Below are 23,288 nucleotides of genomic sequence, written 5' to 3'. Positions count from 1 at the left end.
CTTAACTTTACATGCAAATAGTCCATTTACTCCAATGGGAGCTACTGGCATGTGTAGGTATTTGCATGAACAGGATCTTAGATCACTGATCTCCTTGTGTTCTATCATGACAACTGAGAACAGCTGAGGTGTACAGCAAACAAACAATCTCCAGATTTAAGCTTCAGGGGTCTGGTGGCAGAGTGATCTCCATGAATAGACTTTGACTCATTCCTACATTCATCTGGTAGAGTTTAAGTCTGTTGACCTTCAAGGTGTACTACTGTTTTTGGGAACTTGCAGTTACTCTTTAAACATACTTCCTCATTTTTAATGAAATAATCAAGTCTAGTTAGGTTATATTACTAAGTGCTTTTATCAATATTGTTTCACTACCGAAAAAAAGCAATTTTTTTAAAAGATACAACTAAAACTAAATCCTGTGTATAGCTAAAATCTTATGTGCTGAGATATCTCTTTGCTCAGATAAAGTATTGGCAGTTTTATAAAAGGTTAGCACCTCTCTTTTCTCTAAGAAACAATGTGTGAGGACTTGGGAATCTTACAGACAAAGTTTCTTACATAAATCAGTACCGGTGTAATTGTTTAATAAAATACATACCTAAAATCTTTAGCTCATACATGTGGAGTATAATTACACCCAATAGGAAATTAATGTGCACATAAACTTATTTTAGCATTCCTTTTGTATTAGAAGACAGAAATTACAGAGCTGGCGAGCAGGTGACAGTCTCTGACATGGCAAAGCATTGCTCTATATTCTAGAGGACTGGATAGCTTGGGGACTGGAGATAGAACATACAGCTTTTCACCTCTGCATATAAAGTTTAAATCCAGACTCCGCTGGTGGTAGCTAAAAGTAATAAAGGCTATTAAGGGACATCTACAAAATAAGCTTATTTAGCTTTATACAAATCTTTGAACAACAACAATCATAAACCAATATTAAGAATTAATCAATTGACTCAATGTCAAGTAATGTATTTAAAAACACTATACACACTAAGAATCTCAAACCCTCCAGGAGATCAGTTTTGTAAATAAACATATTTTACATTTTATAAGTACTCACAAATTATTCATTTCCATAACAAATCTGTAGAATATTAGATGAGATCATCAGCTTGTAGTGGACTGAAAGTGCCTTACATACAAAGCTGTAATTTGTCTAATATGCTACAAAACCAGTCAGGCTGGTTTTTTAATGCCGCCCCCCCCCGCCCCTTTTTTCTTTAGGCAGTCAATTTTTCTAATGTGAAAGATAACAGCTATTTAAAACTACGACATAACTCTGGATGTGTCTGTTAAAAAGTGCAGCCCATTAAGGCCCCAATTCTATAACTGACAGTGCATAGACAGACAGCTGCAAGAATACAGAGCCTCACTGAGTTCAATATATTTCCATACGCTTAACAGCAACCTGCCCACTCTCTATCAGTTGCAAGATCATGACCTAAATCGGTAGTTTAAATTCATTACATTAAAATGTTTACGTTTTGCTTTTGGGGATTAACTAAAAAGGAAGATTAAATCCCTGCAAGCTTTGAATTCTAAAGTTCAAGGTCTATTTTAACTAAAGCAATACAAAACATTCGCAGCTAGCTATGCTTTTCTGCACTTTTTAAATACAGAATAGATTTTGTTTTAAACATGACCAGACAGTTATGAGACTTCTGAACAGAAACTAATTGCAGCTCAAATATAACTCCTTTTCTGAAAGCAGAACACTGACTAATCTTTTAGAAAAATGCCCTATTTATATTCTACCTTGTTATAAATTAACATTAGATCACTTACAATAGTTGAGTACAGTCATTTTGTAAGCAAGCACCCGTTTTCCGGTATTAGATAAGACAGCTTTGCCATTCTCACCTCAACATCTTGGACAGTCCGTGGCTGTGCAATGCACAGTTTGTTCAGCAGCTGAAGTATCAGCTCTTCAATATAATAGAGGGAATCTTCTTTTGCTGAAAAACTGGGGTGAACCTGTTGCTGAACCTGCACAGTAGAATTATTTTCTTCAGTCAGAAGCTGCAGTGAAGGATGTGTGGAGGAGCATATGGTAGCACAAACAGATTAAAAATACTACATATTTTATCGTCTTGCAAATTCCCATGCACATGGGCTTTCCTATGTAGTACATATAACGGCGTCAACCCATGCCATTATAATGCTTTCGTTTAATGATCAAACGAAATACAGCTGCAAAGATGACTTTAAAAATGTGAATCAAAAGCAGACTAATGGCACAGCTGCCTGGACAGTGAGAAAGCAACTGTAGAGGTAAGCTCCCCATACCCTACCACGGGTTCAGCAGCAGAATGAGTGAAGGAATGGCCTCCATTAAAAATAGCAGTATTGATAAGTTTAGCGGGGGGGGGAGGGGGGAGAGGGTGGAGATAGAATTAACAGACTGGAGAAAGAGACCCGAGGAGCTGGGATGGTGAGAAAAGAGAACTGATGAATTTGACAGGGAACAGAATTAATTGCTTGGAGAAAAGGCCAGGGGTGAATGGATGTGAGAATGGGGTGAAGTAGCTCGTGAATTGCTGTCTAGTATGTGAGAAAAACAAATGTGAAGTGTATATTTGTGAGAGAAGGAAAGATCAGAGTGAAGTGTGCATGGATGAGCAAGAGAATAAATGAGTAAGTGTCACTGCACTTGTCTAGATTAGGCACAAATTGAGGGTAGCTAACCCCAACCTTTTGCCTAGCATAGTCAAAAATTAACACCACCTTTTACCTCAATTTAGCTCGGTGAGATCAACTGTAGGCTTCCTCTCCCAAAGGTCAACCTCAACCAGCTACACTGAGGTAAAATACACTAAACTGTGTCTAAACTAATGGAAAGGTTGTGGTTAGCTAACACGGTTTAGCAACTCTGATTTATCCTGGATCTCTTTTCTCAAATTTCACAAACACTGAGGGCATGGCTACACTTGTAGATGTAGAGCACTTTGAGTTAAACCAGCCTTCGTAGAGCGCAGTAGGGAAAGCGCTGCAATCTGTCCACACTGACAGCTACAAGTGCACTGGCATGGCCACATTTGCAGCGGCATTGGGAGCGGTGCATTATGGGCAGCTATCCCAGCATGCAATTAACTGCAACCGGTGCTTTTCAAATGGGGGACGTGGAGTGTGACAGGAAGTGTGTTGTGTGTATGTGGGGGGAGAGAGTATGTTTTTGGAGGGCTGAAAACATGTCAGCGTGCTGTCTTGTAAGTTCAGACAGCAGCAGATCTCCCCCTCCCTCTCTCTCTCTCTCCCACACAGCATTCCACAGTAACGGCTTGCTTTGTCTTGGAACAGCTGTCAGAAACGGAGCTTTCAAAGGGCATATCCGCATTCCTAGGTGAGTTCAAAACAATGAGAAGAGCGGCCACTTGACTTAAGGGGATTATGGGACGTTTCCGGAGGCTGATCAGAGCGCAGTAATGCAACACCTCGTTCACACTGACGCCGGGCATTTCAGCCACTACGCAACAAGCATTAATCTTCTTGCCGAGGTGGAGTACCAGGATTGCTCTAGCTGTGGAGTCAGAGCGCTCTACGTGCCTTGCCAGTGTGGACGGGAGTGAGCTAAGGCACCTGGGGCTGCTTTAATGTGCTCTAACTCGCAAGTGTAGCCAAGCCCTGAGAGACCATCCAGATTCCCCATTCATCTCAGCAGGATACGAATCCGGAAAAAGCAATACTTAGATTTAAATTATAGCCTCCCCATAAAAAAGCCACACAGTACACAATCAACAAGGGAAATTCCCCATTTTCCCATGCAAATTATAGATTAAGTCAACTCAATAAGTGACTTTACATGGTTATTTATTGATGGCAATAGTCACTAGGTGCTTTCTAGACACAAAAGACAGATAGTCCTTGATCTCAAGAGCTCACAGTCTAAAGATTACATCCGTGAGGTCAAGTTCTGTTCCTCTGATCCATGCAGGTTTCTCCTTCTGAAGACAAAGGGAGCTCCCTGTTCACATTGAAAGATTCTGACCTTCAAAAGGGTTTCTTTCAAACAATATCTTCTAAGATGGATCACTAATACTTAATCATTCCATATTAACATGGACTTTTCAGAGGAGGGATAGTAACGAAAGATGTACTCCATGGCCTGGGCCCAGGATATCTAAAATACCATCAAGCTCCAGGACAAAGACCATGGTTAGAGAGACAAGGTGGGTGAGGTAATATATTTTATCGGACCAACTTCTGTTGGTGAGAAAGACAAGCTTTTGAGCTACACAGATCTCTTCCTTTGGGGACAGTTCGAGACTAGGGAATGAATTCTCCCAAGAACTAAGGAAAATCAGAAACCTCACCACTTTCCACTCCAAGTGCAAGGTGCATTTCTTTGACCTGGACTTCTCTAGTATAAACACATTACAATAAAAGAACATTTATAAAAATCCTGCCAAAACAAGATACTCCACTGCGCATGGGAGTTGAGAGAACCTTTGAGAAGTTGAGAGAACAAACGTCACCTGACAGATTGGCGGTCACATTGCTTAGTGCAGGACTTGAAGTCGCTCAGATCACAGGTGCAGACTTTTCAAACTGCCGAAGGGTGCTCAACCCCCGGCTTTGGCCCAGGCCCCGCCTCTTCCCACCCACCCCTCCACATTGCCCCGCCCCTTCCCACCCAGCTCCGCCCTTTCCCCCGAGCACACCGCATCCTCGCTCCTCCCTGCACCCCGTGAAACTTCTGTTTGTGGCAGGGGGGAGGTGCTGAGCACTCATCTCACTACGGTAGAACTCTATTATCACCGTGAAAAGGTATCTCAGTTGAGACTACATTATCCTTATCAAATTTAGTATAAAGGTGCACCAGTCCCTAGTGTTAAGATCTCTTCCTTTATGAACTGAATGCATAGCTCAAACAGAGCTTTCACCTGCTTTGTCAAGACCACACGGATATCCCATGACACAGAAGACTAAGGCAGAGGATCTCTGAATGCATCATGCTCCCCATTAACCTGATCACATAGGGCTGCAGGCACTGATACTTTTGACAGCTCAGAATAAACGTGAAAGTAATCAGTTTGGGGGCGAAGTAAAAGGGCTCCCATGGCCTTGTTTCCATTATGACACAACCCTTTTCAATTTACAATTTGAAGTCTATTCAGTGGATGGTTCTCAAGAGGCCAGGACACAAACCATCTGTTCAGATACACCATACTACAGAGCTCTCGCCTGTCAGGAGCCAAGCTGTCAGAGAGAGGAACCTGGGCTGGGATAGAGCAAGCTACCCTAGTTATGGGTGAGTAGCTAATGCCAGATACTCAGCTTGATGGATAAGATGTGGTTCTCAACTGTTGCAGATGGCAAAACTTGATGGGACTAGGAGAGTCACTGAACCTTTGGTCTCTCCTGACTTGGAGTCCAAGCAGCATTTTTAGTCAAGAGATCCTCTCCCTGCCAATATAGGATAAGAGAAATGACCTGAAACTGGTACTGTGAGGCTACCAGGAGGCCTACAGAGGACTAGAGGAGAACAAACAAGGTTGCTACATGAGTCCAGTATGGAAAAACCCAGCTCAGATTCTGAACTGCCTGTATAGTAGGAAGCTTTGACAGAGACAAATCATGGAGCCAGCCTGCCCAAGCACCTCCTGTCCCAATCCTTTGTAACAGGGGCTCCCCCCGCCCACCATATCCCATGAGCCTGAGCTCAAGACTTCAAGGCACTTGGGACTCCAGCGCTTGGAGCAAACGACTTAGTGGAGACCTCAGGTTCATTGCTCATGGGGCAAGGACTCTGGTGCAGCAGGAGCCCTGCTGGGGTACATGGGGCGGGGCTGGGTTTGCACCAACGAGCACTGCTGGCACTGAGGCCTACCACTCAGTCTTGAACAACTCAGACTTCGCTTCCAGGGTTTACCTTCCCTTCAAAGCCCTCCCCAGGCCAGCCTCCTACTGGAGTTCTGGAAGTCAGCCTGTGATGTCTCAAGGAGGGCTCTGAGGGGTTGCCAGACCAACAAAAGAGCCAAGGTGAGACGGTACTGATGCACTGAGAACAGTGAACAATGCCAAGGCACGGGCACAAACAAAAACCGGACTAAAGCCGACTGAAGGCTAGCAATGCCTGAGCATCAAAGCAGCAAACAAAATTAGATGCGGAGGCATTATAAAAGTACGCACAAGCACCAAAGACCAAGATCTCAACATTTTAAATAACCAGTTAGGTTTGACTGAAAGGCAGGGTATAAATAAGGAAAGGATAGTGACGAGGCTCTGTAGGAAAGTGGAGTGATGGTTGAAGGTAAATTTTTTTCCTGTGCAAAGCTCCTTCACTGACGTCAGTCAAAAAGGAACTGACTGGATTGCTTGGAGGGCAGCATTTCTGATCAGCAGGGGATAGCATGCGCTGGTCAAGAGGAGGCTAGACTCGTGTTCTAGCCCACTACTGCTGCCATTAAGGGTCAGAAATATTTTAAAACCAGGGGGAGTTGTCAGTCTTGCACTAGCAAGCTACCACGTTATAAGACAGGACATACCTGGCGGTTTTTCGCCTTCCTCTGTAGTGTGGGGCACGGGTCACTTGCTGGAGCATTCTCTGCACCTTTAAGTCTTTAAACCATGATTTGAGGACTTCAATAGCTCAGACATAGGTGAGAGGTTTATTGCAGGAGTGGGTGGGTGAGATTCTGTGGCCTGCATTGTGCAGGAGGTCAGATGATCATGATGGTCCCTTCTGACCTTAATATCTATGAATACAAACCATGCATTGGGCAAGAGGGGGTTGAAGAGCTTTATGCTTATGCAGTCAAGCATAAACATAAGTCAAGCTGAAAAAACAGATATACCTTGAACCTGGCCTGAAGTCCTTCCTTGGGCTGGAAGGCCATGCTTTTCTTTTTCATAGGGTGTTTTTGAACAGCTCTTTTTCCCCTTCTAATGCCTCCTCAGGAGTTTATCACTTGCAAATTTGAGTGAGTCCAGTACCCCCTTCACATGGATAGTTCCTTTCAAGGGAGTAGTCTTTAGTTAACTACAGGCTGCCTCATAGATTGCGAGGGTTCTGGTTAAGATTTTCACTGCATCCATGGAAGCACTAGCTAGGAAAGGATTGCTATAGAGCTTAGAGATGAATGTAGACATTTTATCCCTAACTCTGCCTGATAGGTCACTACACCATGCAAGGATTACTCTGGAGAAGTAAATCAAGGAAATGGGCAGCTGCCTAGATGAAGCAAAGCTTCAGAATTCCTTCTTGATGACACTAACATTTCTGCTGCTAAATGCTTGGAAAAGAAGTCACCTCAGAGAAAATCACGGTGCACCTATTCCAAGGATGAAACTGATGGTATCAAGTTTGGGGACAAATTGGGTTTCTCTTTTGGGATTATGTCCAATTAAATCCTGAATATAGAACAAGAGACAACAATTGCCTCTAAAACAACAACAAAATTTAAGTAACAACTACTAAGAGTAAAAGAAGAACTGAAAATAATTTTCTTTTTAGCCTGGATTATTAAAATGAGCCTGTATTTTGTTTGCACTGCATAGATATATTTCACATCACAACAAGGTCTGGCAAGACAAGGTCCATAACCACTTGCTACAAGGGACCCTTTCCAAAACTAACATATCACTGACAAAAAAAACTAGCCTTGTAATGAGAACAAACAAACAAAACAGGAGTTTATTGTTTATAACAAACTAAAAAATGCTATCCAAAGATCCAATATTAAACACAAGTGTTTTATAAAGAAATTATGCTAAAAACATGAATTTATTTTCTTGGAAGGTTAGACTGAAATATCCCACTTCTCTATTTGCATTCAAACCATCACTTGCTTTTTCAGAAAATTGCGTCCCTCTGTTCATCTGAGATACTGGAGAATTATTTTCCTGTTTCAAAGGAAAACGAATGCCTACCACAAACCTGTTAGTACAATGGCAAAAAGTTCACACACCTGTTTATGGAAAAATATTTAAATAAAACACCTTTGTTAAATTTTACAGCCTTGCAAGATTGTCACAAAAGTTTACCAGACCAGGCACAGGAATTCTACTCGCCCACCTTTTCCAATACGGACTGATTATAATTGAGAAATGAATGATATTTTACTTCTTTCACAAAGAAGTTACTCGCCCTAAATAAGTGGGTGAATAAAATTTTGCAGTGCTACTTTAATGCTTTTTGATTAACTTCAAGAACCGACTTTATAAATTTGGGAGCCAGCAAAGTGATTAAAATATTCAAGTTACATATTTACTAGTTCAAGCAGCGTAAGGTCTTGCCAACACTCGTCAGTATTTCCATGCACTGTGTACGAGTCAAAAATAAATAAATCACTGCCAATAAAAGAAGCTCTTGACCTGCCTGATACCAAAATGTTAAAACCCAGGAAACAGAGCTCTAAAGCAGATTCATTCTCTCTCTCTCATTTTAGAGAGTGTTTTCCCATCTCTTCATAAGGAAAAGAAAGATAATGGTGCCCTTTAATGTACAGGAAACTCTACCTCCCAACCCATAATGTCTCTCTCTCTCTCCACGTGATTTAAACTTACACTTTGGGAGGGAAGGTGGGGGGAAATAAAGCAGTCAGGTGCTGCCATATTAGTGACTGTCTTTCACTGAACAAGGGTCTAACAAGTCTGCACTGCACCAGTTGCCCAGTTTAGCTGGAAAATGGTCACGCCTAATAGCCAACGAAAAAGGGGATTTGGACAGTTAAGGAGTTAGGTATATAAACGAGTTAAAGACATTGTCAACTTGATTTTTTTTTTTTAACGTGACAATGCTAATTTTTAAATGCAGTTTCTAACACAGCATCTTTTAAAGAAAATGTCCCTTTACAAAATTTAACTATTTTGCTGCTCCCCTGTTAGCATGTGTAAGGGGCTTTTCAGCAAAAAAAATTTAAGTAACAGATGATCTGCCTATACAACAATTTTTTAAATTTATTTTTAAATGTCTTTAAATGGCTTGAGACAAGGTTAGCTAAAAACAGTTAATATCCACAAAACACATGGTTAGTCAGTTAACAGGAGAATCTTAACAGTATGCCAAACCTCCTACCTGCCTGGTCTGACACAGTTTGATTCCTGCAAGTAGCTATGCATAGTGGTATTATGCTGCACGAACAGGAACCCTTAACCATACTAACTGTACCCCATAGGTAAGTCTACTCCTCCTTCAGCTCATAACTGTGCAGGCAGACACCCAAGACACACGGTGGGTGAGATAATATCTTGTACTGGACCAACTTCTGCTGGTGAGAGAGACAAGCTTTTGAGCCACATGAGCTCTTTTTCAAATCTCTACAACTACACTGCATTCAGGCAGACATCCCACGTTTTGCATTGTAGAGATTTTTTAAAATATCCATAGAATGTGGTGCAGAGACCCTGAGGCCTGGTCTACACTACAGGGTCAGGTCAAATTTATCTGCATTAGGTCCATTTAAAAATGACTGCATCCACACAACCAACCCCGTTCTGTTGACCTAAAGGGCTCTTAAAATCGACTTCTGTACTCCTCCTTGACGAGGGGAGTAGCGCTAAAATCGACCTTGCTGGGTCAAATTTGGGATAGTGCGGCTGCAAATCGATGGTATTGGCCTCCGGGAGCTATCCCAGAGTGCTCCATTGTGACCGCTCTAGACAGCGCTTTGAACTTTGATGCACTAGCCAGGTACACAGGAAAAGCCCCACGAACTTTTGAATTTCATTTCCTGTTTGGTCAGTGTGGCGAACTCAGCAGCACTGGTGACCATGCAGTCCCCCCAGAATTGCAAACGAGCTCCAGCATGGACCGAAAGGAAGACACTGGATCCGACTGCTGTATGGGGAGAAGCATATGTGCAGGCCAAACTCCGATCAAAAAGAAGAAATGCAAATATATTTGCCAAAATCTCACAGGGCATGTTGGACAGAGGCTACAACAGGGACACACAGCAGTGCCGCATAAAAGTTAAGGAGCTCAGGCAAGCCTACCAAAAGACAAAGGAGGCAAACGGTCGCTCCGGGTCAGAGCCCCATACATGCTGCTTCTATGATCAGCTGCATGGCATTCTAGGGGGGAACCCTACCACTATCCCACCACTGTGTGGACACCTGCAAGGGGGGAGTCTCACAGAACATGGAGAAGGAAGAGGAGGAGGAGAATGCGCAGCAGGCAAGCAGTGAATCTGTTCTCCCCGGCAGCCAGGACCTTTTCATCATCCTGGAGCCAATACCCTCCCAAGGCAGGATCCCCGCCCCTGAAGCTGGAGAAGGCACCTCTGGTGAATGCACATTTGTAACGACAGTACAGGGTTTAAGGGAACGGAAAAAGGACCCTGTTCATGCTGGGCTGTTTGCACTTGGCTAAAAGGGGTCACCCCAGAGAACAGCCACGTGGCGGGGAGGGAGGGGTGAAGGGATCATCCTGGAGAATAGTCATGCAGCAGGGAGGGGGTAGGTGTATGCTGCACATCCACCCGAAAACCGCAGCCCCTCCTTTTAAATGTGAAACCCAAACCATTGCTTGCTCTGGGAAAGGAGGGCACTGCAGTTTGAAAACATTCCTACATGTTATGAAGGCGTAAGAAGCCAACCCCACGTACCAAAAGGCTTACCATGGCTGCCTGGAAACCGAATTCTGTTGCCCAGCCGTGTGTGATGTGTCAACATACCGGCAGGCGCTCATTATAAAAGGCAAAATGTGACCTTGTACCTAAAGCACATGTGCTGTCTGCTGTGAATTGCTTGATTCACTGTGAAAGAGTCTCCCTTTTGTTCTCAGAAATGTATCATCTTAAATTTTACTCTCCCTTTCCATCTCCCCCCAGGTGCAAATGTTTCTACACTCTCCCTATCATCTCCGTCCCTGAGGTTATTGCAGATTAGAAGGCGAAAAAAAAATGTACTCGCGATGACATGTTTTCTGAGCTCATGCAGTCCTCCCGCACTGATAGGGCGCAGCTTAACGCATGGAGGCATTCAGTGGCAGAGGCCAGGAAAGAATTAAGTGAGCGTGAAGAGCGGAGAAAGGACACGATGCTGAGGCTAATGGGGGAGCAAACTGACATGATGAAGCGTCCGATGGAGCTGCAGGAAAGCCAACAAGAGCACAGACCCCCCGCTGCATACACTGTATAACCGCCTACCCTCCTCCCCATGTTCCATAGCCTCCTCACCCAGACGCCCAAGAACGCCGGGAGGAGGGGAGGGCGCACGGGGAGAAGAGAGGCTCCGGGCACCCAGCCACTCCATTCCAGAGGATGGCCCAAGCAACAGAAGACTGTCATTCAAATCAGAAGTTTGATTTTTAGTGTGGCTACAATAAACAATGTGGCCTTGTCCTTCCCTCCTCCCCCACCCCACCCAGGCTACCTTGTCCACTATCTCTCTCTCTTTTTTTTTTTAATTAATAAAGAAAGAATGCATGGTTTCAAAACAATAGTTACTTTATTTCGAAGGGGGGAGGGTGGTTGGCTTACGGGGAATTAAAATCAACAAAGGGGGCAGGTTTGCATCAAGGAGAAACACACACAACGGTCACACCGAACCCTGGCCAGTCATGAAACTGGCTTTCAAAGCCTCTCTGACGCGCAGTGCGTCTTGCTGTGTTCTTCTAATCGCCCTGGTGTCTGGCTGCTCAAAATCGGTCGCCAGGCGATTTGCCTCAACCTCCCACTCCGCCCGAAACGTCTCCCCCTTACTCTCACAGATATTATGGAGCACACAGCAAGCAGCAATAACAATGGGAATGTTGGTTGCGCTGAGGTCTGACCTAGTTAGCAAACAGCACCAGCATGCTTTTAGAAGTCCAAAGGCACATTCTACCACCAGTCTGCACTTGCTCAGCCTATAGCTGAACTGCTCCTTACCACTCTCCAGGCTGCCTGTGTAAGGCTTCATGAGCCATGGCATTAAGGGGTAGGCTGGATCCCAAAGGATAACTATTGGCATTTCAACATCCCCAATGATAATTTTCTAGTCTGGGAAGTAAGTCCCTTCTTGCAGCTGCTAGAACAGCCTGGAGTTCTTAAATATGCGAGCGTCTTGCACCTTTCCCGGCCATCCCAAGTTGATGTCGGTGAAACGTTCCTTGTGATCCACCAGTGCTTGTAGCACCATTCAGAAGTACCCCTTGCGGTTCATGTACTGGTTGGCAAGGTGGTCCAGTGCCAAGATGGGGATATGTGTTCCATCCATTGCCCCACAACAGTCAGGGCCGGTGCAACAATATTTTGCACCCTAAGCAAAACTTCCACCTTGCGCTCCACCCCCCTCCCCTCCCCCAACAACCTCCAAAAACTAGTAAACTTAGCATTATAAACAGCCTGTCAGAACAGGTAACGGCTGTTGTAATGTTTCTTTTTTTACCTTTAAGGCATTTCAATTGTTTGCCATTGCCTCTGATGTGTCCCATTCAAAGTCTTACTATTGTGCAAAGCTAAATAATTGAGCCTTGCATTGCATCACCATCCAGGTTAGGCAGGGTGACAAATCCTCCTTGCCCCAAAGGGCCATTACCCCCTGGTGACTAATTTCTACTCCAAGTCTATAAAGCAGACTTTTAGGGTAAATATATGATTCCTTCAATATTACCCATGCACACATCTCACAAGGATTCTCACTCTTGACAAGTTACCAGCCTTGGGTAGATCCCTTCCATGTTCCTCTTTGTGGGTAAGTGCCCTGTAAGACATGTGGGGTGCAGCGAGTTTGTCAGGCCTGCGGTGACAGCTGTTTGTGAAGATCGGGGGCCCTTTGCCAAGGGGAGCTGGTGTCACAGTGAGCTTGGGGTGGCTGACAGTATGGGGCAGGGCACTGAGGCTGGTGGGGCAGGTAACAGGAGAGGCCGCGCGGCAGGGCCGGGAAACAGCAGCAACAGCACGGCCTCTCCCGCCCCATGGCGGGCTACGCTCCCCGCCTGCCCCTGCTGCTTCGGAGGCTGCCGCCACCAAGCGGGGCTCGGGCCACCCGGCTCCCCCCGAGCAGCACCCGGTTCCTGCTGCTCTCAGCCGGCAGGTGCAGGGCCCCAGCCGAGCCCGGCCCCTTGCATCTCCTCTGCAATGGTGCCCCCTCCCCCCCCCGCATCCTCCTGGGCAGCCACGGTCGGGGAGCCTGAGAGGAGGAGTAGCCCCCGGGCAAGCAGGGGAGACTCCGAGGTGAAGAGGCTGCTGGCCCTTGCACAGCCCGAGCGCTGGAGACTGACAGGTACCTGCCCCTAAGCAATAGTGTAAAAAAAAAAATCAGGGGGCACCGCTTTTCAGCGCCCCCAAATCTTGGCACCCTAGGCAGCCACCTAGTTCGCCTAGTGGTTACACCGGCCCTGAGCACAGTTAGGGAACCCCATTGCAGCAAAGCCATCCACTATGACCTGCACATTTCCAAGAGTCACTACCCTCGATAACAGAACGCCAATGATTGTATTGGCTACTTGCATCACAGCAGCCCCCATAGTAGACTTGCTCACTCCAAAATGATTCCCGACTGACCTGGAGCAGTCAGGCGTTGCAAGCTTCCACAGGGCTATCGCCACTCGCTTCTCAGCTGCCAGGGCAGCTCTCATCTTGGTATTCCTGCGCTTCAGGGTGGGGAAAAGCAACTCACAGAGTTCCAGGAAAGTGGCCTTACGCATGTGAAAGTTTCACAATCACTGTGAATCATCCCATACCTGCAACACTATGCGGTACCCCCAGTCTGTGCTTGTTTGCCTGGCCCAGAATCGGCGTTCCACTGTATCAACCAGCCCCACTGCATCAACCAGCCCCACTGCCACCATGATGTCCCAATTGCCACAGCCTATGCTTTCAGGAACGTCTGTGTCCATGTCCTCATCAAAACCCTCCTCGTGCTGGCATCTTTTAGCCCAGTTCTGTATATAATCCAGGATAATGTGCGAGGTGTTTACAATGCTCACAACAGACTGGACTTCTACACAGAGTGCTTCCGCCGACGTGCACGGGCTGAAATTGTGGAAAAGCAGCATCACTTGCCCCATAACCTCAGCCGTGCAGAACACAATGCCATCCACAGCCTCAGAAACAACTCTGACATCATAATCAAAAAGGCTGACAAAGGAGGTGCTGTTGTCATCATGAATAGGTCGGAATATGAACAAGAGGCTGCTCGGCAGCTCTCCAACACCACTTTCTACAAGCCATTACCCTCTGATGCCACTGAGAGTTACCAAAAGAAACTACAGCATTTGCTCAAGAAACTCCCTGAAAAAGCACAAGTTCAAATCTGCACAGACACACCCCTGGAGCCCCGACCTGAGGTATTCTATCTGCTACCCACGATCCATAAACCTGGAAATCCTGGACACCCCATCATCTCAGGCATTGGCACCCTGACAGCAGGATTGTCTGACTATGTAGACTCCCTCCTCAGGCCCTACGCTACCAGCACTCCCAGCTATCTTCGAGACACCACTGACTTCCTGAAGACACTACAATCCATCGGTGATCTTCCTGATAACACCATCCTGGCCACTATGGATGTAGAAGCCCTCTACACCAACATTCCACACAAAGATGGACTACAAGCCATCAGGAACAGTATCCCCAATAATGTCACGGCAAACCTGGTGGCTGAACTTTGTGACTTTGTCCTCACCCATGACTATTTCACATTTGGGGACAATGTATACCTTCAAATCAGCGGCACTGCTATGGGTACCCACATGGCCCCACAGTATGCCAACATTTTTATGGCTGACTTAGAACAACACTTCCTCAGCTCCACACAAGAGATCCACTTCCTGGACACTACCAGGCAAATAAGTGATGGACACAAACACCACTCTTCACCAGAAACCTACTGACCGCTATACTTACCTATATGCCTCCAGCTTTCATCCAGAACACACCACACAATCCATTGTCTAAAACCAACAATTTCCATCCCACCATCAACCTCAGCCTTGTCCAGTCCACACAAGAGATCCACTTCCTGGACACTACAGTGCTAATAAGCGATGGTCACATAACCACCACCCTATACCGGAAACCTACTGACCGCTATTCCTACCTACATGCCTCCCGCTGTCACCAGACCACACCACATGATCCATCGTCTACAGCCAAGCTCTACGATACAACTGCATTTGCTCCAACCCCTCAGACAGAGACAAACACCTACAAGATCTCTATCAAGCACTCTTACAACTACAATACCTACCTGTGGAAGTGAAGAAACAGATTGACAGAGCCAGAAGAGTACCCAGAAGCCACCTACTACAGGACAGGCCCAACAAAGATAATAACAGAATGCCACTATCCATCACCTTCAGCCCCCAACTAAAACCTCTCCAACGCATCATCAAAGATTTAGAACCTATCCTGAAGGACGACCCATCACTCTCACAAATCTTGGGAGACAAGCCAGTCCTTGCTTACAGACAGCCCCCCAACCTGAATCAAATACTCACCAGCAACAACACACAACACCACAGAACCACTAACCCAGGAACCTATTCTTGCAACAAAGCCCGTTGCCAACTGTGCCCACATATCTATTCAGGGGACACCATCATAGGGCCTAATCACATCAGCCACACTATCGGAGGCTTGTTCACCTGCACATCTACCAATGTGATATATGCCATCATGTGCCAGCAATGCCCCTCTGCCATGTACATTGGTCAAACTGGACAGTCTCTACGTAAAAGAATAAATGGACACAAATCAGATGTCAAGAATTAGAACATTCATAAACCAGTCGGAGAACACTTCAATCTCTCTGGTCACTCGATTACAGACCTAAAGGTCGCAATATTACAACAAAAAGACTTCAAAAACAGACTCCAACGAGAGACTGCTGAATTGGAATTAATTTGCAAACTGGATACAATTAACTTAGGCTTGAACAGAGACTGGGAGTGGATGTGTCATTAGACAAAGTAAAACTATTTCCCCATGTTTATTCCCCCCCCACCGCTCCTCGGACGTTCCTGTTAACTGCTGGAAATGGCCCACCTTGATTATCACTACAAAAGGTTTTCTCCCCCCAGCTCTCCTGCTGGTAATAGCTCATCTTAAGTGATCACGCTCCTTACAGGGTGTATGATAACACCCATTTTTTCAGGTTTCAGAGTAACAGCCGTGTTAGTCTGTATTCGCAAAAAGAAAAGGAGTACTTGTGGCACCTTAGAGACTAACCAATTTATTTGAGCATGAGCTTTCGTGAGCTACAGCTCACTTCATATTCTGTGTGTATATAAATCTCCTCCCTGTATTTTCCACTTTATGCATCAGATTAAGTGAGCTGTAGCTCACGAAAGCTTATGCTCAAATAAATTGGTTAGTCTCTAAGGTGCCACTAGTACTCCTTTTCTTCTAACAGCAGTGGTGACGGTAACCTGAGCGGGCTCCATGCTTGCCGTACTATGGCGTCTGCACGTATAACCCAGGAAAAAAGGTGCAAAACAATTGTCTGCCGTTGCTTTCACGGAGGGAGGGGCGACTGACTACATATACCCAAACCACCCACGACAATGTTTTTGCCCCATCAGGCATTGGGAGCTTAACCCAGAATTCCAATGGACAGCGGAGACTGCGGGAATTGTGGGATAGCTACCCACAGTGCACCGCTCTGTAAGTCGATGCTAGCCATGGTAGTGAGGATGTACTCCGCCGACTTAATGCTCTTAGTGGGGACATACGCAATCGACTGTATAAAATCAATTTCTAAAAACCGACTTCTATAAAATTGACCTAATTTCGTAGTGTAGACATACCTTGAGTCACCATGGGACAGAGTCCCAGAAATCATTCCTACAAATACAATTAGGCAGAGGGCTAGGTGTGAATGTAAACGTGAGGACAGAAAATCTACTATATGGACACAAGCCAAGCTGTATAACTTGTTACCATTTAGGTTGACTGTGCTTCTAACTAGTGATAAAATCCTGTGTAGCTGTAGCATGAATGCTAGCTGGCTCTGCAGGGTTTAAGGAAACTGACTCCCTAGACTATTGGTATTGCAGCTCTGGAGGAACTAGGGCACCAGGGATGACCACTCCTCCCTCATTGGGATTCACCTTCTCCCAGACTGTTCCCCAAGACTTTCATGGGCTCGTTTCCCCAAATAGTGGCATGCCTCTTTCCCTCATGCACATGCCACTTTCCCTTTACCCACTCATCTTCCTCCCCGTGTTTTGTAATCCATCATTCACCAACACCCCTCCTGGCTTCTCCCCTGCCACAGTCCCAAGCACACTTATACCCACTACTCACATTTACAAAACAAAAAATAGCTTCTTTTAAAAAGAAGGAGGGAAAAAACACTTAAAAGTGCTGGAACCATATAGTTGCGCAGTTACTTAGGCTATGTACATAATCTTATTACTGTTGCCCTTGTCTGCCCTCCAATTGTTTTTCATACTCACTTGTTTATGCCACATCTTAAATTAAGCCTCAAGCCTGCAAACTGGATCCACATGTACAGCATTTTATGAGCCCACAAAATCCTACTGTACTCAACTGTGCTTCATATAAGCACAGAGGTCCACCTGAACTTATCAGCTTGAGGGATCAGAACCTCTGATTTTAAGATCTATATGACAAGCAATGTGCTTCCCTATACATTTGTAACACTGGATTCTGACTGGGGATTTGGGCCCTACTGCAATTAAATGATGATGGACAAAGTTCTGTCAAATGCAAACAGAAGATACAGGAAAAAAAATCCACCAAATTCTTTCAGTTATAGCAATCTTAGGTGTTATCTGTAAATACAGTAGTCAAATCTGTAAATACAGTAGTCAAACATAACTGTGATTTTTCAGCTAATTGTATTGCATTAAACAGGAGATCCAGAAGACACTCAACAAAAGCCAGGCACCTTAAGAGTGGCTAGAAAAGTAAACATCCAGAAATGTTAAAAGAATTTATATAACGTCTTATAACCTATGGTAGTGCCAAACTGTTCTAGGCACAGACCCTGCTCCAATGTAAAAATAAACAGAAGGGTGAGAAACAACATACAAGCAAAAAGAACAGGAGTACTTGTGGCACCTTAGAGACTAACAAATTTATTTGAGCATAAGCTTTCGTGGGCTACAGCCCATTTCATTGGATGCATGGATACAAGAACAGCGAGCATAATGATAGGCACACACCTTAACTGCTTTTTAGAAAAACATAGCAAGTTCCTCCCGCCACTTCATCCCACTCTGCTTCCCCAACAGCAATCCTTAACTCCAAATTCAGCATATTCAAACTCCTCCCTCCCAATATCTGACTCCCTTCCTGCCACATAAATGAACAATTCACTCAGAAAATAAATTAAATAAATAACTAGTCAGGTAGTTTTTTGTGGATGCTGTAGAAGAAATGGGTCTTAAATAAGAGTAGGGCTTTGCAAACCAGCTTAGAAAGGACATTCCATGCATAAAGTATGGAAGGTAGCAGAGAGCTATGAGACAAGCACGCAAAACAGGCTGGAGATTATAATGACTGATAGAGCAAAGGGCACAGAGGCGGGGGATGTAATAAGAAACAATAGTGGATAAGCAGGGAAAAGCAGAGTTACATACAGCCTTAAATACAACCACAAAAAATCTGAACTTGATGCAGTGAAGAAAGGGAAGCCAGTGAAGGGTTACAAAGAAGTGAGTGCTGTGGCTGGAAAGGTAACAGTGTCAAACACTACTGGGAGAATGAGGAGGCTAAGGATGAAGTAGAGGCTCTGAGATATGCCAAGGACGAGGTCATTAGTTATTTTGATGAATGTGGTATTAATGGAGTGGAGGGTGAAGCCAGGGTGGAAGCCAGGCCGGAAGGGCAGAACTCAAGGCAATGACTTGATGTATCTGGAGACAAAGGAAGTTAGGGTGGTAGTTACAACGGCAAACAGTGGGGAATCAAGGGACACCGTTTCCAAAATGGGGGAGACTACAGAATGCTTGTACTATGAGGGAGACAGAGAGATGTAAGATTAAGGAGAATGAAGGAGAGGGTGAGACAGGGAGAAAAAGAAGCCAGGAGGGAATTTGGGGTACTTTGGCAGGTGACACGGTAGGAAACCTGTGAGAATGACAAGAAAGGAGGGTGATTACCACAGATCCTGCCAATTTTCATTGTGAAATCAGCAAGATCCTACAAAGTGAAGAATAAGGGAAGAGAATGCACTGTAGTGAGGGAAGCTGTAGAGATGGCCAGCCCTCTGTGGAGACAGAGGCGGTTAGGGACTATTTAGAAAAGCTGGACGTGCACAAGTCCATGGGGCCGGACGAGTTGCATCCGAGAGTGCTGAAGGAATTGGCGGCTGTGATTGCAGAGCCACTGGCCATTATCTTTGAAAACTCGTGGCAAACCGGGGAAGTCCCGGATGACTGGAAAAAGGCTAATGTAGTGCCAATCTTTAAAAAAGGGAAGAAGGAAGATCCTGGGAACTACAGGCCAGTCAGCCTCACCTCAGTCCCTGGAAAAATCATGGAGCAGGTCCTCAAAGAATCAATCCTGAAGCACTTGCATGAGAGGAAAGTGATCAGGAACAGCCAGCATGGATTCACCAAGGGAAGGTCATGCCTGACTAATCTAATCGCCTTTTATGATGAGATTACTGGTTCTGTGGATGAAGGGAAAGCAGTGGATGTATTGTTTCTTGACTTTAGCAAAGCTTTTGACACGGTCTCCCATAGTATTCTTGTCAGCAAGTTAAGGAAGTATGGGCTGGATGAATGCACTATAAGGTGGGTAGAAAGCTGGCTAAATTGTCGGGCTCAACGGGTAGTGATCAATGGCTCCATGTCTAGTTGGCAGCCGGTATCAAGTGGAGTGCCCCAAGGGTCGGTCCTGGGGCCGGTTTTATTCAATATCTTCATAAATGATCTGGAGGATGGTGTGGATTGCACTCTCAGCAAATTTGCGGATGATACTAAACTGGGAGGAGAGGTAGATACGCTGGAGGGGAGGGATAGGATACAGAAGGACCTAGACCAATTGGAAGATTGGGCCAAAAGGAATCTGATGAGGTTCAATAAGGATAAGTGCAGGGTCCTGCACTTAGGACGGAAGAACCCAATGCACAGCTACAGACTAGGGACCGAATGGCTAGGCAGCAGTTCTGCAGAAAAGGACCTAGGGGTGACAGTGGACGAGAAGCTGGATATGAGTCAGCAGTGTGCCCTTGTTGCCAAGAAGGCCAATGGCATTTTGGGATGTATAAGTAGGGGCATAGCGAGCAGATCGAGGGACGTGATCGTTCCCCTCTATTCGACATTGGTGAGGCCTCATCTGGAGTACTGTGTCCAGTTTTGGGCCCCACACTTCAAGAAGGATGTGGATAAATTGGAGAGAGTCCAGCGAAGGGCAACAAAAATGATTAGGGGACTGGAACACATGAGTTATGAGGAGAGGCTGAGGGAGCTGGGATTGTTTAGCCTGCAGAAGAGAAGAATGAGGGGGGATTTGATAGCTGCTTTCAACTACCTGAAAGGGGGTTCCAAAGAGGATGGCTCTAGACTGTTCTCAATGGTAGCAGATGACAGAACGAGGAGTAATGGTCTCAAGTTGCAGTGGGGGAGGTTTAGATTGGATATTAGGAAAAACTTTTTCACTAAGAGGGTGGTGAAACACTGGAATGCGTTACCTAGGGAGGTGGTAGAATCTCCTTCCTTAGAGGTTTTTAAGGTCAGGCTTGACAAAGCCCTGGCTGGGATGATTTAACTGGGAATTGGTCCTGCTTTGAGCAGGGGGTTGGACTAGATGACCTTCTGGGGTCCCTTCCAACCCTGAGATTCTATGATTCTATGATTCTAAGCTGGTGTGGTTATGGGACTTCTTTCCCCAAGACATTCAGTGGTTCAGGAGGAGAAGAATCAGATGTGGGGAGGTGAAAAAAGTTTGGGGTTAGTAATGTGGATTACACGGTGTGACAGAAGCAAAAGGATCAAGAGGGGAGGAAACAGACAAAACAGCGGAGAAGAGAGGACAGAAAGTGGCAGGAAAGTCATGGAAGAATCAAGTGAAGGGGCATTTTTGTTTCACTGTCAATAACTATAACTCTACAAATTTGACCTGGCACTTCTCTACAGAAATTAACATTCATGTATGCGTATTTTAACAAAACAAATAGGAAATGTTTCTTGTACTCACACTGCCAAGTATTCAAAATAACTTCTTCCTACCATTTCCAAATACCTCAAATCCAAGTATAGTCTTAGTTTCGTGTTAATGATTGAAGATAAAATAGTCAATCAAGTAAAAAATTATGCTTTCATTACCAAGTTATTTGCCCATCTGAGCAACAGTTTGAGTTAAATAAACTATTACTAACACAAAGCACAACAGCTTAAACACAATGAAAACTGGCAGATGAAAAAACACTGAGACTAATCCCTTAGTAAATATTAATAATAGTATATAGTAAATATTAATCAGCAGATAAATGATTTTTATGCCCCAAAAAGTAAATTTCAGGAAGGTTATAAGTAAAGCAGAAAACTACTTGCAAAGATAACTTAATACCAGTGTGGGAAAGAGGAAATGTAGAAAAATTACTTAACAGTTTAAAGGGGACAATCTTCACATTAATTTACAAAAGCCTAGTGTTTCCCATCACACCTCTGTCCAGAGACTTCACACTTTCACTATGGGTGCAGAAAAAACTATGTTGTAGTGCAACACCTGAAGCTTTGCTAAGAACTTCCTTGTAAATTTATTAGCAATACATTTCTTGGGTAATTTCAAGTTAAAGTATTCTGATCACTTTCCATGTTCTATGCATCATTAAGGGCAGGTCTACACGACGGCAGGGATCAACACTCTGAGATTGATCCACTGGTTGATTTAGCGGGTCCACTAAAGACTCGCCAAATCGACTGCAGTTCGCTCTTCAGTCGATCCCTGTACTCTACCCACAATGAGAAGAGTAAGGTAAGTTGACGGGAGATTTTCTCCCATCGACCCCCCGCGATGACTCGACCTATGGTACATCAACTCCAGCTATGTTATTCACGTAGCTGGAGTTGCGTAGCGTAGGTCGACTTACCGCGGTAGTGTAGGCATAGCTTTAGGCTCCTCCCGCCGACATAGCTACTGCTGCTTGTAGGGGCTGAAGTAATTATGTTGATGTGAGAGCTCTCTCCCACTGGCTTAGAGCATCCGCACTAACAGCACGACAGGCGTGCTACTGTAAACTCTGCAGTGTGGCTATAGCCTAAACAGCATCCAGTAGTTTTGTTGCAAGAGCACCAGTTTATTTATCTTCATGCTTCAAATTTGTAAAGATTTAGAGGTTTCAGATTTGTTTGTAGCCAAGGATGCCTCAGAACTTATTCAAAACACAAGAACTGCAGAATTATCATTTTAAAATTTTGTGAAACAATTCCAACTGTTAAATATTTGTTCACCATAATGCTCTCAAACCCATAAAATTAACCACAGGCCCTGATCCTGAAAACGCCCTGACCCACCACCGAGCCCACAATGCAGTTACTGGGGTTTCACCTGCACCCATCCCATTGCAGATTTAGGGCCATGGTTAATATCCTTAAACAAAGTATCTGCTACATAGTTTTTCCCTTGGTATGTTTTTTCTTACATGAAGTAGCATTAATATATGAACTTTCAATACTTCTTCAAATTTGCCATTTATACTTCTGAATGGAGTAGAAGAGTCTCCAAGAATAAGCCCTTTAGGCATACTCTAGAAATCTGATGAGTCAGCCAGAGCCACAGTGGACTTGTTTTGGAAAATGCAATTCAAATATTGTGCAGTACTATGTATTGCTTATACTGCATGGGTCTCCTACCTGCTGACACACCAGTACCAATAGTTTAAAGATAATGGCAATCCTCATAAGTGAAAAGACTAAAACATCTACAATTATATAAAATGCTTTTCATTTTGAAAAACTTGTCACCAGAGGAAAGTTCAAAGCTTTTGATTACAGATATGCATTTAAATACATCTTTATAGTTAGCCAATGAACTCTGCAAACTTGATATCTGCTAGGTGAACATTTAAATGCATGAGAGATTTGTTTTTTTTAGATGAAGAAATCAAATATGTATGGCCAACTGCACACTGTTTCCTCTTCCAATGTTTATTTCTCCTACATAAGAACATAAAAATGGCTATATCAGGTCAGACCAAAGGTCCATTTAGCCCAGTATCCTGTCTTCTGACAGTGGCCAATACCAAGTGCCCCAGAGGCAATGAACAGAACAGGTAACCATCAAGTGATTCATCCTGTCGCCCATTTCCAGCTTCTGGCAAACACCATCCCTGCCCATCCTGGCTAACAGCCACTGATCGACCTATCCTCCCCTACATTTACCTAGGTCTTTTTTGAACCCTCTTATAGTCTTGGCCTTCACAACATCCTCTGGCAA

At 44.7% G+C, this 23,288-nt stretch overlaps 1 protein-coding gene across 5 annotated transcripts in view; it reads right to left on the bottom strand.

The window, feature by feature from the left end:
- The window catches only part of SOS2 (SOS Ras/Rho guanine nucleotide exchange factor 2), a 114,250-nt gene that overhangs the window by 81,305 nt on the left and 9,657 nt on the right, over positions 1 to 23,288 (bottom strand). For all 5 annotated transcript variants that reach the window (XM_073350213.2, XM_073350214.2, XM_073350211.2 and 2 more), the window contains exon 2: positions 1,873 to 1,998. In XM_073350213.2, the coding sequence (XP_073206314.1) occupies positions 1,873 to 1,998 (126 nt within the window). The remainder of the gene's footprint in view (positions 1 to 1,872; positions 1,999 to 23,288) is intronic.

This window comes from Lepidochelys kempii, chromosome 6 (assembly GCF_965140285.1).
Source record: "Lepidochelys kempii isolate rLepKem1 chromosome 6, rLepKem1.hap1, whole genome shotgun sequence".
Lineage (NCBI taxonomy): Eukaryota > Metazoa > Chordata > Testudines > Cheloniidae > Lepidochelys > Lepidochelys kempii.
The sequence above is the reverse complement of the archived record's forward strand: the minus strand, read 5'-3'. Positions and strand labels throughout refer to the sequence as shown.